Raw genomic sequence first — 19267 nt, 5'->3', positions numbered from 1 at the left:
AATCATTGGCACAACTGTTGGATTTTTAAAAAATGTTCAATCTGGAATTCCATAATTGAATAATTATATGTAAATATTTATTCATAGATATGTTTTAGAAACCTTAATATTGTGGTAATGAAAAATGCAAAGAGCTATGGACATTAATTGTAAAGTTTTAGGGTTACATTTAACATTAAAGAAAAATGTATAGAAATTTAATTTATCAATATAGAATTTTAATTCACAATGAACATGTAAAACAAACAAAAAGGATAAATACCCATGAATATAAGAGAAAATAAATGCTTGCTATCTAAAAGCAAATTTTGTAGTTAAAAAGCTATTTGCATAAAACATAGAAATCTAGAGGAGCAGGTTATTATATTTATACCTACAACTGTTTGGCCACATGTAAACTGCCCTTTTTCCTGTGCTCAGCTGTGTGCTTGAAATAATCCCTTCTTCTGGAGTACACTTTTTCCCTACTGATGAACGTACAAGACCATCTACCAACACATCCTTCAACTAGGAGAAATTCCCACCTCTTTTGCAAATCCATAGTCACCTTAGTCTATAGAACTTTCTAACTTGTACTGATATTATGGTTACTTCTATATATGTGTAAACACTCTGCAAGGCTAAGATGTGCCTCAAGGCAGGGACCATTTTTCATATGTACAGGTGCTCAATTTTTTTATAGTTAATTAAATATATATGTATTTTATTCAAAATATTATATGGATCTGAAATATACATTGTACCTGAACAAATTAGTATAATGTATTAATTGAAATACAGAGAATATTTACACGGCATAAGTTACTATACTAGACAGTGTAAAATATAAAACACTGTATATTCTCAGACCTTCAGTTTCTTTACTGATAACCCAGGAGTAATATATTGGTATACTGTGAGATTTAAATAATATAATCTACATAAATAAAGCTCCTAAAACAATGTCTGGTGGATTTTAGATAATCAGAAATGTTCTCTTCCATTTTAGCTAATTGGTATGTGTGTTAGAGAAAGAGAGAGACCTCCTTGTAGTACTAGGAAAAATAGTTCATTGATGATATATTTCACTATTGTCTCTTTTTAAGTGATTCCATCATTATTCCATTTAAATAATTATTTGTCTTTCAAACATAGTTGGAAATAATTGATGAGTAATGATAAAATAGCAAAATGTTTCAAAAGAGAGGAAAAAATAAGATCGTGGTCCAGCGAAACCTGATAGCAGTTACAAGATAGAATAAGTTTTGTTGTATCTAAAAATTTTTTTCCTCCGTTCTTTTGAAGACCTCTGATAACAATAAAAAATCACAATGAAATATTAATCTGTACAAATGGCTAAAACTGCACAAAAAGAAACACAGAAACTAAAATTGGATCCAAAGGACCCTGATCATATATTGAGAGTTAATGATAACAGAATAGAAATTTATGTTTCTCCTCAAAATGTAAGTCATTCTTATGTAAAATTTCCAGTAGGGAGATGAATTGGGAACAGAAATATCCAAACTGTTGTTCAAGGAACATTTTATGCTCAAAAGTTGCGGAATCGTCTTCCAATGCAAGAGAACCACTCTAATTTCAAATGCCAAAGGGAAATTCTAATGTAATACTTAAAAACAAAACAATCACTAGCGGTTTCTCTGATAGTAACAGTAGGTCCATGTTCAACTTCAGCAGCATTAACTACTTTCTAAGAGCTACATTCTCCCTAGTGAGAAAGGTTTAATTTCCTCCCTTCAGAAATCTCTGCATGTAAGGACCCTCACATACAGAGTGAAAAGCAGTTAACCGGAAATGTAGATTTGGATAATTAAAAGGGCCTCTTCTGAGCTACATCCAAATCATATTTTTAAAGTATAAAAGAGAAGCTGCAGGTAGAAAATGAAAATGTTCCAAATGAGTAGTGATGGTTATGCCTCATGACCCATAACATATGTTAAAATTTTTATTTACAACCATATTAGAGAGAGGTACAAATATTAATATAAATCAATGGCTTCTCTTCTTTAAATAATTTTTCTAAAGCTTGTCCATTCATGGCCTCAGAAAAACTGTCAGTATGTTCTTTAAACATGACAGCTGAGAGCATTTTCTTAAATACAAAAAGGACAGTCCAGTTTTCTGTCCGTCAGTAAAGAGCTTGGAAGTCACCACTCCGACCTAACAACAAGTAAAAGGATGAACAGACTGAAAATCAATAACTCTTCTTAGATCCCTCAGGGAGTGAGTTCACAGGGCAAACCACTGCCCCCAAATTTGGAGAGACAAATTGCTTACTGGCAAATTAAAAGAACCACAATTTACTGGAGTTGAAACCTTGCCAAGAGCCAATGCCTGGGAGGGAAATAGGAACTGAAATCCACAAAGTGCTGGAGGCTCAGTGTGAACAAGCCTGAGAGAGAAAAACCCCAGAGGGATCCAGTCCTGGGGGAGGGAGATGTACTTTGGTGAATTTACCTCCAGAAGCTCCATCAAGTTCTCACAGTGCCAACTGGGAAAATAATTCCCTGTGCTTCAGGCAGTGGGAGGAAAAAAGTAAGGGTTCTGAAATATGCCAGAGCTTTCAATTCTTCTAACAAGGCCTGTCCTCAAGAGAAACTATTTTACCAGAACCTAACCTACTGGGGTTTTTTCAGAGCCTAACCAGCCTGGAAGAAGGGAAATGCCCAAATCCAGCCTGTTGTAGCCTTCCATGTGGGGGAAGGGAATTCCAACTCCAGCCCCCTTTAGCTATCATGGACCACCTAAGTGGTAAAAAAAAAATGAGAAGCACTCATTAAACTCAAAGCCCAGGACTGAGGCCTAATCACAGGACTCCAAAATGCCTCCCCTACCTCACACCTTACCACTGCACTAGTAAAGGCCTCTTTAACACAGTTCTTTTTACCTGGTACATCATATTCACCTTTCCACAAAAAATTACAAGGCATACTAAAAGGGAAATCACAGTTTGAAGTGACAGAGCAAGCGCTGGAAGCAGACACAGATATGGCATAGATGTTGGAATTATCAGACTGTGAATTTAAAGCAACTACAGTTAATATACCAAGGGCTCTAACGTTAAAAGTAGACAACTTGCAAGAACAGGTGTGCAATGTAAGCAGAGATAGAGAAATTCTAAGAAATAATAAAAAAGAAATACTAGAGATCAAAACACTGTAACAGAAATGAAGAATGCCTTTGATGGGCTCATCAGTAGACTGGACACAGCTGAGAAAAGACTCTCTGACCTTGAGGATACATCAATAGAAACTTCTAAAACCTATAAAGAAAAAAGAAAAAAGACTGAAAAAAAAACTGAACAGAATACCCAAGATATATGGGACAACTACAAAAGTGTAACACACGTGTAATGGGAATTCCAGAAGGAAAAGAGAGAGAGAAAGGGACAGAAGAAATATTTTAATTAACAATGACTGACAATTTCCCCAAATTAATGTCAGACACCAAACCATAGCCCCAGGAAGCTCAGAGAACACCAAGCAGGACAAATGCCAATAAAAACTACACTTAGGCACGTCCTACTTAAACTGCAGAAAAATCAAAAATAAAGAAAATTCTTGAAAGAAGCCAGAGAGGGGAAATTCTTATCTTTGCTCCTTACCTATAAAGGAGGGAATATAAGAATTTCATCCAGTTCCTCTCAGAAACCGTGCAAGCGAGAGGAGAGTGGAGTGAAATATTTAAAGTGTTGAGAGAAAAAACCCACGAAATTAGAACTCTGTACCCTGTAAAGTTATTCTTCAAAAGTAAAGGAATATACAAATTGTGAGACAAAGAAAAATTGGGGGAATTTATTGCTAGAAGTCCTGCCTTACAAGAAATGTTAAAAGAGAGATAGAGGGACTTCCCTGGTGGTGCAGTGGTTAAGAATCTGCCTGCCAATGCAGGGGACACGGATTCGAGCCCTGATCTGGGAAGATCTCACATGCTGCAGAGCAACTAAGCCCGTCCACCACAACTACTGAGCCTGCACTCTAGAGCCTGTGTGCCTAGAGCCCGTGCTCTGCAACAAGAGAAGTCACTGCAACGAGAAGCCCATGCACCGCAACGAAGAGTAGCTCCCGCTCACCGCAACTAGAGAAAGCCCACGAGCAGAAATGAAGACCCAACACAGCCAAAAATAAATAAATAAAAATAAATAAATCTATTAAAAATTATAAAAGAGATAGAAAATGGTATAAACCAGAAATTTGGATCTACATAAAGGAAAAGCAGCAGAGAATGACTAAGTAAAAGTAAAAACTTTTATTTTTCTCATTCTTAATGTATCTAACAGAAAATACTTTGTTCAAAATGATAGCAACAATATATTCAATAATATATAGTGTGTGTGTGTGTGTATATGAAATGAATGACAACAATAATACAACGGACAGAAGAGGAATCAGGAAATTTTTGTTAATATAAGGTACATTCATTACTCATGAAGTTATAAAGTGTTACTTGAAAGTGGACTTGGATAACTGTAAATGAATATTGCAAACTGTAGGAAAACCACTAGAAAAATTAGAAAGAAAGAATAATTGATATGCTAAGAAAGGAGAGAAAACAGAATTATATGAAGTACTCAATTAACACTACAAAAGGCAGAACAGACTATAAACTACTTCATTTAACAACAGCAGATACACATTCTTCTCAAGCTTGCTTGGAACATTCACCATGATAGACTACATTCTGGGCCGTAAAACATACCTTAAAAAGTTAAAGAAATAGATATCATATAGGGTTGGCCAAAAAGTTCGCTCGGGTTTTTCCGTAAGATGTTTGGGAAAAACCTGAACAAACTTTTTGACCAATCCAATCCAATAATCTGCTCTCATATCACAACGGAATAAAAGTAGAAATCAAAAACAGAAGGATAACTGGAAGATCCCCAAATACTTGGAGCTTTAACAACACATTTCTAAATAACATATGGGTCAAAAAAAATCTCACAAGAAATTTTAAAATATTTTGAATGAGATGAAAAAATAAATATGGCTTATCAAAATTTGTGAGATACAGTGAAAGCAGTGTTTAGAGGGGAATTTATAGCATTAAATGCATATATTATGAAAGACCAGAGATCTAAAACCAGTATGCCAAGCTTCCACCTTAGGAAGCTAGAAAAAGAAGAGCCAGTTAAATCTAAAGTAAACATGAGAAAAGAAATAAAAATTAGAGGAGAAACAAATGAAATTGGAAACAGGAAATCAATAGAGAATATTAATAAAACCAAAAGCTGTTTCTTTGAAAAATCAATAAAATCAGTAAGCCTCTAGCCAGGCTAACTAAGAAAATAAAAGAGAAAACAGAAATACTAGTGTCGAAAAATGAAAGAGAGGGCATCACTACAGATCCCATGGACTTTAAAAGGATAATAAATAAATGTTATGAATAACTCCATGCCCACAAATTTGATAACCTAGATGAAATGGACAAATTCCTTGAAAAACACAATCTGCCAAAAGTCACACAGGAGAAATAGACAATCTGAAGAGCCTGTATCTGTTTAAAAATTGAATCAATATAATAAACTTCCAAAACAGAAAGCATCAAGCCCAGGTGAGTTCTCTGGTGAATTCTACCAAACATTTAAGGAAGAAACTATACTCATTCTCTATAAACTCTTTCAGAAGATAGAAGCGAACAGAATACTTCCTAATTCATTCAATGAAGCCAGTATTACCTGAAATACCCAAACCAAATAAAGATATTACATGAAAACCACAGAGCAATCAATATTTCTCATGAACACAGATGCAAAAATCCTCAACAAAATATTAGCAAACCAAATCCACCAATGTATAAAAAACAATTACACACCACAATCAAGTAAGATTTATTGTATTTGAGGCTGGTTCAACATTCAAAATCAATTAATGTAATCCATTACATCAATAGGCTAAAGAAGAAAAGTCACATGATCATATCAATAGAAGCAGATAAAGCACTTGACAAAATCCAACACCCATTCATGATAAAAACTCACAGCAAACTAGGAATAGAGGGAAACTTCCTCAATTTGAGGAGAATCTACAAAAAATCTACAGCTAACATCATCCTTAATGGTGAGAAATGCAAAGCTTTCCCACTAAGATCAGGAGCAAGTCAAAGACATTCCCTCCTCACCACTCCTTTCAATATTGTACTGGAACTCCTAACTAATGCAAGAGGACAATAAAAGAAATAAAAGATACAAATTGAGAAGAAATAAATAAAACTATCTTTGTTTGCACATAACATGGTCATCTAAGTAGAAAATCCAAAAGAATCAAGGAAAATACTCCTGGAAGAAATAAGTGATTAGAGCAAAGTTGCAGGATACAAAGTTAATATTAACACAAGAATCAATTGTTTTCCTATTTACCAGCAATGAACAAGTGGAATTTGAAATTGAAAACACATTACCATTTATATAGACACCCCCCAAAATGAAATACTTAGCCATAAATCTAAAATATGGACAAGATTTATACTAGGGAAGCTATAAAACTCTGATGAAAAATGAAAGAAGATCTAAATAAATGGAGAGATATTCCATGTTCATGGATAGGAAAACTCAATACTGTCAAGATCTCTGTTCTTCCAAACTTGATCTATAGATTCAATGCAATCTCAATCAAAATCTCAACAAGTTATTTTGCAGATATCAAGCTGATTCTAAAGTTTTTATGGAGCAACAAAGACCCAGAAAAGCTAACACAATATTGAAGAAGGGCAAAGTTGAAGAACTGATCCTACCTGACTTCAAGACTTACTAAAAAGCTACAATGATCAACAGTATAATATTGGGAAAATAATAAAAACAGATCAATGGAACAGAATACAGAGCCCAGAAACAGACCCAACAAATATAGTCAACTGATCTTTGACAAAGGAGCAAAGACAATATAATGGAGAAAAGCTAATGTTTTCAACAAATGCTGTCGGAACAACTAAATATCCACATGGCGTGCACACACACACATACACACACAAAAGAATCTAGACACAGACCTTACACCTTTCACAAAAATTAACTCAAAATAGACCACACATCTAAATGTAAAATGCAAAACTATAAAACTCCCAGAGAGTAACATAGGAGAAAATCTAGATGATTTTGGAAATGCTGATAACTTTTTTTTTTAAATGGTACAGAGAGGGGTAGACTTTATTTATTAATGTAGTGATTAAAAACATTTAAGAAGAGGAGCAAAAAAGCAAAAACTCAGAAAAAAAATATACTCAAGGCACTTATAAGGAAATGTTATAGGAACTTTGAATACCATTCCCAGACCACATGCTTCTAAAACAACAAGTATTCACAGTTCCAAATAATCTCAGCCCTTGATATTCAGATAGTCCAGAAGTGCAGATACGCCCCAAATCTCAGCTTAGGAGAAGGATTTCCAAACACTCAGTTCATCATGATTTACATTCAGAGGAGGAGTTGCTGCAAAGGAAGAGCAGCCCACAGAAACCTTCTGCATCTTTAGCTGAGGCACAAAGAACAGAAGAAGATAGGAAGACACTTTCTATCCATTTCTCCTTTCTCACACCTTTGCTTTACAGTCAGGAAAAACCCTCAACAGAAGTACCCAGATTCCCAGACTGATAACTTTTTAGATATAATACCAAAGGCAAGATGCATGAAAGAAATAACTGATAAGCTGGATTTCATTAAAATTAAAAACTTCTATTCTACAAAGAACACTCTCAAGAGAATAAGACAATCCACAGAGTGAGAGAAAATATTTACAAAATACGTATCTGATAAAGGACTGCTATTCAAAATATACAAAAAATCTTAAAACTCAACAATAAGAAAATGAACAACTGGATTACAAAATGAGCAATAAACAGACAACTTACAAAAGAAGATTCAAAGATGGCAAATAAGTATATGAAAGGATATTCATCATCATATGTCATTAGAGAACTGCAATTAAAACAATAAGATACCTCTACAGACCTATTAGAATGACCCACACCAAGGATGTGTAGCAACAGGAATTCTCATTTATTGCTGGTGGGAATGTAAAATGGTACAGCCACTTTGGAAGATACTTTGACAGTTTCTTACAACACTAAACATATTCTTACTATGTAATCCAGCAACTGCACTCCCTAGTATTTGCTCATTTACTCAAGTGAGCTGAAAACTTATGCCCACACAAAATCCTGCACACGGATGTTTACAGCAGCTTTATTAATAATCGCCAAAACATGGAAGCAACCAGGATATCCTTCAGTGGGTGAATGGATAAATGAACTGTGGTACATACAAACAATGGAATATAATTCAGTGCTTAAAAAAGAGCTATAAAGACATGGGGAAACATAAATGCATATTACTAAGTGAAAGAAGCCAATTTGAAAAGCTACATACCATATGATTCCAGCTATATCACATTCCAGAAAAGGCAAAACTATGGTGACAGTAAAAAGAACAGTAGAGGAGTCAAGATGGTAGAATAGGAGGACATGGAATTCATTGCTCCTCACAAGTACATCAAGAATACACCTACAAATGGAACAATTCTCACAGAGCACTTGCTGAACATGAGTGGAAAACTTCAGACACCTAAAAGGACAAGAAAAATCCCCTCAACAACTGGGTAGGATGAAAGAAAGAAGAAAAAAAGAAAAGAGGAATCAAAAAAGGGACCAGCAGCCCTGGCAGAAAGATGAAGGTGAGGGGAGGTTTCCACACTCAGAAAAACTCCCTCATGGTGGGGAAATCAGCTGGGACAGAAAAGGAACTTCGGGGGAATCAAAGGAGAATGCAGTGGATGGTTTGTGGAAGACAGGACAAAGTAAGAACTGCATGCATGATCTACACCACAGCTCTGCGCATTCCAGTCTGAGTCATGAGTGGCCAGTTGCAAAGGGGGGCTGGGTGCTGGAAAGTGGGATTTGGAGCGTGGACCCAGGGAAGGGACAGCTGTTAGCTGTGAAAAGATAGCCAGAAGGGACAGGAGTAAGGAGATCCACAACCAGGAAAGTCTGTGGAAAAAGCCTGGGACACCACAGAAGCAAGGCGTATTGTTGAGTAGTGCGCAAGGGGCAGAGCCACCATTACAACCCCTTTCCCCACCCACTGGCTTCTTCAGCTTCCGGGGACACTGGGAGGGGCTCCCATCTAAGTGGGCCTGCCTGCCCCTCAGGCCAGGGTCTCCTTTGCCTGTGTAGGTTCTGGGGGCCTGAGCGCTGCCCATCCCAAAGTCTCCTTGGGAATCAGCCCTGGGCACCCATGCCTGGGACAACAGTCTGCCGATGCTGGCGGGCGCTGAGTGCTAAAGTGAGGGGTTGGTAGAATGGATATGGGGAGAGGAGCACTGTTGGCTGTGCAGATACAGCAGAGAGGACAGGAGTGAGGGGATGCATGGCCAGGAATGCCCCTAGAAGAAGTGTGGCCTGCCTGGAAAGCGAGGCGCCGTAGTTGAGAGGCACATGGGGGGCAGGGCCACCACTGCGCCCACACATCAGTGCCTGCCTCCGTGGGCACTGGGAGGGATTCCCACCAGAACGAGTGCACCACAGTCTGTTGCAACTGCCTGCTGGTTCATGCCACTGAAAACAACTCACGCACAACCCAATTGTAGCCGCCGTACCCCTCCCCAGCCTGAGTGAGTAAGTGTGCCCCAAGCAGCTGCTGCTTTTGCTCCCTCTTGCCTGGGCAAGGAACAGATGCCTGAGGGTGGCCCACATGCAGAGGTGGGGCCAAAACCAAAGCTGAGCCCCAGGAGTAGTGTGACTAAGGAAGAGGAATGAGAATCTCTCTGTGCAGCTATACAAGCTGTGGATTAAATCCCTGAGAATGGCTTGGTAAATCCTGTGTCTGTGGAATACCTGAATAGACGAGTGTTCCCACAATTGAGACCAATCTAGCCTTTGCAGCAGTGGACTTTGGGGGCAAGTACACGTGGGAGTTGAGCCAGGTCAGAGTCTGAGCTGGCCCCACAGTGCCCAAAGCAGGTCCAGACCTACCTAGAAGTACTGGAAGGCCTCCTGGGGAGGTGGGGGATGGCTCTGGCTCACGGTGGGAGCAAGGACACTGACAGAGGAGGCCCCAGGAAAATATTATTATTACTGTTATTCTTTTCTTCTTTGTTTCGTTTTGTTCAGTTGTTGGTATTGTTGCTTTTATTTTTCTTTTTTTAATATATATATTTTTTACTTTTCTACTTTTACTTCACTTTTTTGCTGTTTTGTGGGTTTTCTTTATTTTTGATTGTTTTTATGCTTTCTGTTTTTGTTTCATTTTCATTTTTTGTTAGTTTAGTCCTTATTGACTGTTCTCATTTTTGAATTCTTTTGTTTTGTTTTATTTATTTATTTATTCTGTGTCTGTGTGTTGCCGCTGTTTGTTTGCTGCTGTTTTTGGTATTTGTCTTGGGTTTTGTTTGTCTGTTTGCTTTCTTTTTCTTTTATTTTCTCTCAGGCTGCAATGTGCAGCTTGCAGGCTCTTGGTTTCCTGGCCAGGGGTTGGGCCTGGGCCTTTTGGTGGGGGGGCGTGACAAGTCCAGGACGCTGGACCACCAGAGAATTCCCGGGCCCAGGGAAGATTAATCGGCATGTGCACTACTGGAGGTATCCATATCAACACCAAGAGCTGGCCCCACACAACTGCCTGCAGGATCCAGTGCTGGACACCTCACAACAAACAACCAGCAAAACAGGAACACAGCCCCACCCATCAGCAGACAGGCTGCCTAAAGTTGTAGTAAGCTCACAAACACCCCAAACATACCCTGCCCGTCAGAGGGGAAAGATTCAGCTTCACCCACCAGAGTGCAGGCACCAGTCCCTTCCACCAGGAAGCCTACGCGAGCCCCCAGACCAACCTCACTCATCAGGGGGTAGACAGCAGATGCAAAAGGAACCACAACCTTGCAGCCTGCAGAAAGGGGACCATAAACACAGTAGGTTAGACAAAATGAGATGACAGAGAAATATGTTGCAGATGAAGGAGCAAAGTGAAATCCCACAAGATCAAATAAATGAAGAGGAAATAGGCAATCTACCTGAAAAAGAATTCAGCGTAATGAAAGTAAAGATGATCCAAGATCTTGGAAACAGAATGGAGGCATGGAACCAGAAAATATAAGAAATGTTTAACAAGGACTCAGAAGAACTAAAGAACAAACAATCAGTGATATACAATACAATAACTGAAATGAAAAATACAATAGAAGGAATCAAGAGCAGAATAACTGAGGCAGAAGAATGGCTAAGTGAGCTGGAAGATAGAATGGTGGAAATAACTGCCGAGGAGCAGAATAAAGAAAAAAGAATGAAAAGCAACGAGGACAGTCTCAGAGACCTCTGGGACAACATTAAACACACCAACATTCAAATTATAGGGGTCCAGAAGAAGAGAAAGGGAAAGGGCCTGGGAAAATATTTCAAGAGATTATAGTTGAAAACTTCCCTAACATGGGAAAGGAAACAGTCAATCAAACCCAGGAGGTGCAGACAGCCCTATACAGGATAAACCCAAGTAGAAACATGCCGAGACATATATTAATCAAACTAACAAAAATTAAATACACAGAAAAAATTACTAAAAGCAGCAAGGGAAAATCAACAAATAACCAACAAGGGGATCCCCATAAGGTTATCAGCTTGATTTTTCAGCAGAAACTCTGCAGGCCAGAAAGGAGTGGCAGGAGGACATATTTAAAGTGATGAAAGGGAAAAACCTACAACCAAGGTTACACTACCCAGCAAGGATCTCATTCAGATTTGACAGAGAAATCAAAAGCTTTACAGACAAGCAAAAACTAAAAGAATTCAGCACCACCAAACCAGCTTTACAAAAAATGCTAAAGGAACTTCTCTAGCTGGGAAACAGAAGAGAAGAAAAAGACCTACAAGAACAAACCCAAAATAACTAAGAAAATGATAACAGGAACATACATATTGATAATAACCTTAAATGTAAATGGATTAAATGCTCCAACCAAAAGACACAGACTAGCTCAATGGATACAAAAACAAGACCAATATATATATGCTGTCTACAAGAGACCCACTTCAGACCTAGGGACACATACAGACTGAAAGTGAGGGGATGGAAAAAGATATTCCATGCAAATGGGAATCAAAAGAAAGCTGGAATAGCAATACTCATATCAGACAAAATAGACTTTAAAATAAAGACTATTACAAGAGACAACGATCATATGACTATTACAATCATAAGAATCAAGAGATCAATCCAAGAAGAAGATATCACAATTGTAAATATTTATGCACCTTAACATAGGAGCACTTGAATACATAAGACAAATGCAAACAGCCTTAAAAGAGGAAATCAACAGTAACACAATAAGAGTCGGGGACTTTAACACCCCACTTACACCAATGGACAGGTCATCCAGGCAGAAAATAAATAAGGTAACACAAGCTGTAAATGACACAATAGAACAAATAGGCTTAATTGATATTTATAGGACATTCCACCAGAAAGCAGAAGAATACACTTTCTTCTCAAGTGCTTATGGAACATTCTCCAGGATAGATGGATATCTTGGGTCACAAATCAAGCCTCAGTAAGTTTTAGAAAATTGAAATTGTATCAAGCACCTTTTCCAACCATAATGTCATGAGATTAGAAATAAATTACAGGAAAAAAACTGTGAAAAATATAAAAACATGGAGGCTAAACAATACGCTACTAAATAACCAAGAGATCACTGAAGAAATCAAAGAGGAAATAAAAAAATACCTAGAAACAAATGACAATGAAAACACAATGACCCAAAACCTTTGGGATGCAGCAAAAGCAGTTCTAAGAAGGAAGTGTATAGCAATATACTCCTACCTCAAAAAATAAGAAAAATTTCAAATAAACAACCTAACCTTACACCTAAAGCAACTAAACAAAGAAGATCAAACAAAACCCAAAGATAGTAGAAGGAAAGAAATCATAGAGGTCAGAGCAGAAATAAATGAAATAGAAATGAAGACAATAATAGCAAAGATCAATAAAACTAAAAGCTGGTTCTCTGAGAAGATAAACAAAATTGATAAACCTTTAGCAGACTCAACAAGAAAAAAGAGAGAGGACTCAAATCAATAAAATTAGAAATGAAAAAGAAGTTACAACTGACATCACAGAAATACAAAGGATCATAAGAGACTACTACAAGCAACCATATGCCAATAAAATGGACAACCTGTAAGAAATGGACAAATTCTTAGAAAAGTACAAACTTCCAAGGCTGAAACAGGAAGAAATAGAAAATACGAACTGACCAATCAGAAGTAATGAAATTGAAACTGTGATTAAAATCTTCCAGTGAATAAAAGTCCAGGACCAGATGGCTTCCCAGGTGAATTCTATCAAACATTTAGAGAAGAGCTAACACCTATCCTTCTCAAACTCTTCCAAAAATTTACAGAGGATGGAACATTCCCAAACTCATTCTACGAGGCCACCATCACCCTGATACCAAAACCAGACAAAGACACTACAAAAAAAGACAACAACAAGCCAGTATCACTGATGAACAAATCCTCAACAAAATACTAGCAAACAGAATCCAACAACACATTAAAAGGATCATACACCATGATCAAGTAGGATTTATCCCAGCGATGCAAGGATTCTTCAATATATGCATATCAATCAATCTGATACTCCATATTAACAAATTGAAGAATAAAAATATATGATCATCTCAATAGATAATCCAACACACATTTATGATAAAAACTCTCCAGAAAGTGTGCATAAAGGGAACCTAGCTCAACATAATAAAGGCCATATATGACAAACCCACAGCAAACATTATTCTCAATGGTGAAAAACTGAAAGTATTTCCTCTAAGATCAGGAACAAGACAAGGGTGTCCACTCTCGCCATTATTATTCAACATAGTTTTGGAAGTCCTAGCCACAGCAATCAGGAAAGAAAAAGAAATAAAAGGAATCCAAATTGGAAAAGAAGAAGTACAACTGTCACTGTTTGCAGATGACATGATACTATACACAGAAAATCCTAAAGATACCACCAGAAAAGTACTAGAGCTAATCAATGAATTTAGTAAAGTCGCAGGATACAAAATTAATACACATAAATTTCTTACATTCTTATACACTAACAGCAAAAGATCAGAAAGAGAAATTAAGGAAACAATCCTATTTACCACTGCACCAAAAAGAATAAAATACCTAGGAATAAACCTAGCTAAGGAAGCAAAAACCTGTATGCAGAAAACTACAAGAAACTGATGAAAGAATTCAAAGGCAACACAAACAGATGGAGAGCTATACCATGTTCTTGAATTAGAAGAATCAATATTGTGAAAATGACTATACTTCCCAAAGCAATCTCAAAATTCAATGCAATCCTTACCAAATTACCCATGGCATTTTTCACAGAACTAGAACAGAAAATTTTAAGATTTGTATGGAAACACAAAAGGCCCTAAATAGTCAAAGCAATCTTGAGAAAGAAAAACGGAGCTGGAGGAATCAGGCTCCCTGACTTTAGACTATACTACAAAGCTACAGTAATCAAGACAGTATGGTACTGGCACAAAAACAGAAGATCAATGGAACAGGATAGAAAGCCCAGAGATAAACCCATGCACCTATGGTCACCTAAGGTATGACAAATGAGGCAAGAACAGAGAAAAGACAGCCTCTTCAATAAGTGATGATGGGAAAACTGGACAGCTACATGTACAAGAATGAAATAGAACACTCCCTAACACCACACACAAAAATAAACTCAAAATGGATTAAAGACCTAAATGTAAGGCCAGACACTATAAAACTCTTAGAGGAAAATGTAGACAGAACATTCTTTGACATAAATTGCAGCAAGATCTTCTTTGAAACACCTCCTAGATTAATGACAATAAAAAATGAAAATAAAAACAAAAATAAACAAATGGGACCTAATGAAACTTAAAAGCTTTTGTGCAGCAAAGGAAACCATGAACAAGACAAAAAGACAACCCTCAGAATGGGAGAAAGTATTTGCAAATGAAGCAACTGACAAAGGATTAATGTCTAACGTATACAAGCAGCACATAGAGCTCAATATCAAAAAAACAACCCAATCCAAAAATGGGCAGAAGACCTAAATAGACATTTCTCCAAAGAAGACATACAGATGGCCAAGAAGCACATGAAAAGATGCACAGCATCACTAATTATAAGAGAAATGCAATCAAAACTACAATGAGGTATCATCTCACACCGGTCAGAATGGCCAGCATCAAAAAATCTACAAACAGTAAATGCTGGAGAGGGTGTGGAGAAAGTGGAATCCTCCTGTGCTGTTGGTGGGAATGTAATACAGCCACTATGGTGAACATTATGGAGGTTCCTTAAAAAACTAAAAATGGAACTACCATACAATCCATCAATCCCACCACTGGGCATATACCCAGAGAAAACCATAATTCAAAAGGCACATGCACCCCAATGTTCACTGCAGCACTATCTATCATAGTCAGGACATGGAAGCAACCTAAATGCCCATCAACAGAGGAATGGATAAAGAAGATGTGGTACATATATAAAATAGAATATTACTCAGCCATAAAAAGGAATGAAATTGGGTCATTTGTAGAGATGTGGATAGATCTAGAGAGTATCATACAGAGTGAAGTCAGAAAGAGAAAAACAAATATCGTGTATTAGCACATATATGTGGAATCTAGAAAAATGGTATAGATGATCTTATTTGCAAAGCAGAAATAGAGATACAGAAGTAGAGAACAAATGTATGGATACTGAGGGGGAAAGGGTGGTGTGTGTGGGAGGAATGGGTAGATTGCGATTGATCATATACACGACTGACACCATGTATAAAACAGACAACAAATGAGAACGTAATGTATAGCACAGGGAACTCTACTTTATGCTCTGTGGTGACCTAAATGGGAAAGAAATCCAAAAAGAAGGGATACATGTATACGCATAGCTGATTCATTTTGCTGTATAGTAAAAACTAACACAACATTGTAAAGCAACTATACTCCAATAAAAATAAATTTGAAAAAAAAAAAAGGACAGTAGTTGCCAATCAGAGGGGTAGGGATTGGGCTAGGAGAGGAATGAATAGGTGGAACACAGGGGATTTTTAGAACAATGAAACAATTCTGTATGATACTAAAGTGGTAGATACATGTCACTGTATATATTTGTCAAAACCCATAGAATGTCCAACACCAAGAGTGAACCCTAATGTAAACTATGGACTTTGGGTTATAATGATGTGTCAGTGTTGGTCCATAGGTTGTAACAACTGAACCACTGTGGTGCAGGATGTTGACAGTGAGTGATGCTGTGCGTGTGTAGGGCAGGGGGTATATGGGAACTCTGTACTTTCTGCTTAATTTCATTATGAACCTAAAAGTGCTCTAAAAAATTAGTATATTTAAAAATAAATAATTCTGAGAAACAAGGGTAGAGATAAGGACATCTACTCTAAAATGTAGAATATATAAAAAATATTCATCCTACAAATAATACAAAATCCTCATGCTGAGTTATAAAGAAACTATATGAGTAACACCCTATTCATTTAAAAAATACAATTGAAAATAAAAAATAATGAATTTCCTATATAAGAAGAAGTTTTCTAGACCTAACAGAAGAATCACTGATTTGGAGTAATAGTTAATACAACAAAAACACGGTAACCAAATCATGTGTATAGGACATGGAATTTTGTTATACTATGACTGGGTCTATATTTATGTATCATTGACTGACCCTGTAGATTTCAACAATGAAACAATTGCATCAAACATAATAGTGGGTCAATTTCTGCAGGGTAGGAAGAATTTAGGCCAAAAAAATTTGTAGTAATTATTTCTAGGTTGAAAGAATGAATTTTGGGGGTAAAGAAATCCTCAAAGTTGCTGGAATGAAATAAGTGGTTTGCCTCTAAGCAACTAACCTTTTGTAAAATATCTGAATAATGGTTAATTACCTCTCAAAACTACTTTGAATACAGTAAGAAGCTGAATACGTCCTAGAATCCACCCTGGAAGCTAAGCAGGCACGGGACTAAACTGCTTATTTTGGAGACGGTGAAGAGTGAGTATGCAATGAGTGAGCCCATGATGGCAAAGACTGAGCTCCTGGAAGTCTGTTCGTGCCTGTCAATTTGGGCTACTTCAGGCACAAAATGACAGTCCTTAGGCATATGGCTCTCTCTTAGGCATATGGCTCTTACACAAATTCTGCATGCAAAAATCATCAGACTTTCAGCTAGAAAATGGTCTGTTCCTGCAAAACCGATCAGATATAACCCGGCTCAAGAGTCTCTGGACAAGTAAGAATGCCAAAGGACCCAGACATAAACGCCCTGGCACACACAACAACGGCAACGGCATAGTTCCATAACTTAGTGAGAAAGCAGGATATTGCTAGTGTAGAATGGTTGTAATGTAACTTTTAAAGGTAACAGATTATATTACTTCAAAATATTAATGTTTAAAAAAACTAAATATTTCAAAGTTTATTCTGGTTACACAAGAGAAATGTACAGCCCATGCAAAGTATAAAATTGTATTTGTGACAGTAAAGTGAGTTCAACCTTTATGGCTAATAAACAGAGACATTATATTTTCAGCACAAGGAATAAAATCACATTTGTGGTAATAAATGTCTTTTGACCAGAGTAGTTGCTTGTCATTCTTTTTCCACTCTTTTTAAACCTATTTATATGCTTTAAAATCTAAACTTAGGTGGCTAGGTTAACAGTTAAACTTTTTTTCAAGTAAAATGTTTTTACATGTAAGTTTTTAAAATATATATATTAAACTTTTCCACAGGATAAAAAATATCACTCTTACTTTAAAATTCAGTTAGCACCAAAGACCAGATCCTCCCATAGAATAATCTGTTTTAGAACTTTAGGTGGATAAAATGAGAAGGGGCCTTGTAAGATAAAAAAAATTCTTATGATCACTAAGCAGAAAATTTTTTTAATATATTTGTTTATTGAAAAATCATTTCCATGCAACTATTACATTCTTTTTAGAGTTAAAAATGTGTTCTACCTGCTATATGGCTTATGATCAGTTCATTAAAAAAGCTATCCATAAACCATAATATTTATGATTCAAGAGAACTTTCCTTGAAAATGACTTGAAATATTATAATATTTTTTCACCTAATTAAAAACGTTGAAGATTATTTTTCTATCTCTGCCTTGAATTTATTTAAAAATAAAACATTTTGAAAAATACTTTGTTCTGAAATAATATAGCACATCCAAGTAAAAGTTTCACTCCAGGAATATATTTTAAAGCCATGGCTTCTAATTTTGAAATACATGCTTTGAAATACACAAGAGGACCTATGTAGAAACGTTAAGAACAAAGATGACAAAGCGCTAATTAAAACACCTACATTTAAATAGACTGCATGTTTAGTCATGGAAAATAGTTTCAGAGGGCAAAAATGCATACTATTAACCAATATAAGAATGATTTTTCATTGGACAAAGATATACTATTTTCCTATGAAAAGGAGAGCGAAATTTTTAAATGTGCAAATATATTTTGGAAAGCATGAACCTGAATAAATTCTTATTTTGAGGTGGTAAAGAATAAAAAATCACATGTACCCTGTTTCGATAGGCAGCACCTTTCCAGTCTTTGCTCGTGAGAGTATCCATAGAGGAGGTATGCTTCTTGTAGTGCACTTTTATACCACTTCTTTTTATTTGTACATTTTCCTGGCTAAAGAAAGAGAGAAAAATAATATAGAGAGAATAATAATATAATAATAAAATGTTTAAGCATATAATTTTGTTTTAACATCGACTTGATTTAGCTGTTGAGCTGGAACTAAATCTAAGCATTGTACAATATATTCCTTAGATTTTGTTATCTAATTATTATTTTATTAGTATTTTAGAATATAGCAAAGTTGTAGAAATTTTGCATGTTAATAACCAAAAGGGTCAGAGTCTTAATTCACTAATTTTTATCTCATATTTAGAAAGTTACAAAAACTTAAGACCACCAGTGTAACAAAGTAGTGAATATTAATCTATTTTATCAGAATAATGTTGATTCCCTTTTAAGTAACATAGCAATGATAATCAAGTGATAAAAACTGAAAAGCCTAGTTTCTTATTGTAGTAAATAAAATTAATTCCATTCACATCTAATAAATGACTGTTTTCAGGCATAGTAAGCGCTCAATAAATGTTATTCTACTTGAATACGGTACTTTTTCCAAATGTTTATTTAGTTTTTTTCTTTTAGTTCTCTATTTTTATTTTTTAAACTTTTTGTTTTATATTGGAGTACAG

General features: G+C 36.2%; 1 protein-coding gene across 2 annotated transcripts in view; it reads right to left on the bottom strand.

The window, feature by feature from the left end:
- Positions 1-19267, bottom strand: part of ZCWPW2 (zinc finger CW-type and PWWP domain containing 2) — a 139241-nt gene that overhangs the window by 34247 nt on the left and 85727 nt on the right. For both annotated transcript variants that reach the window (XM_060022082.1, XM_060022081.1), the window contains exon 4: positions 18575-18689. In XM_060022082.1, coding sequence (XP_059878065.1) covers positions 18575-18689 — 115 coding nt within the window. The remainder of the gene's footprint in view (positions 1-18574; positions 18690-19267) is intronic.

Source organism: Delphinus delphis, chromosome 10 (assembly GCF_949987515.2).
Source record: "Delphinus delphis chromosome 10, mDelDel1.2, whole genome shotgun sequence".
NCBI classification, from domain to species: Eukaryota; Metazoa; Chordata; class Mammalia; order Artiodactyla; family Delphinidae; genus Delphinus; species Delphinus delphis.
The sequence above is the reverse complement of the archived record's forward strand: the minus strand, read 5'-3'. Positions and strand labels throughout refer to the sequence as shown.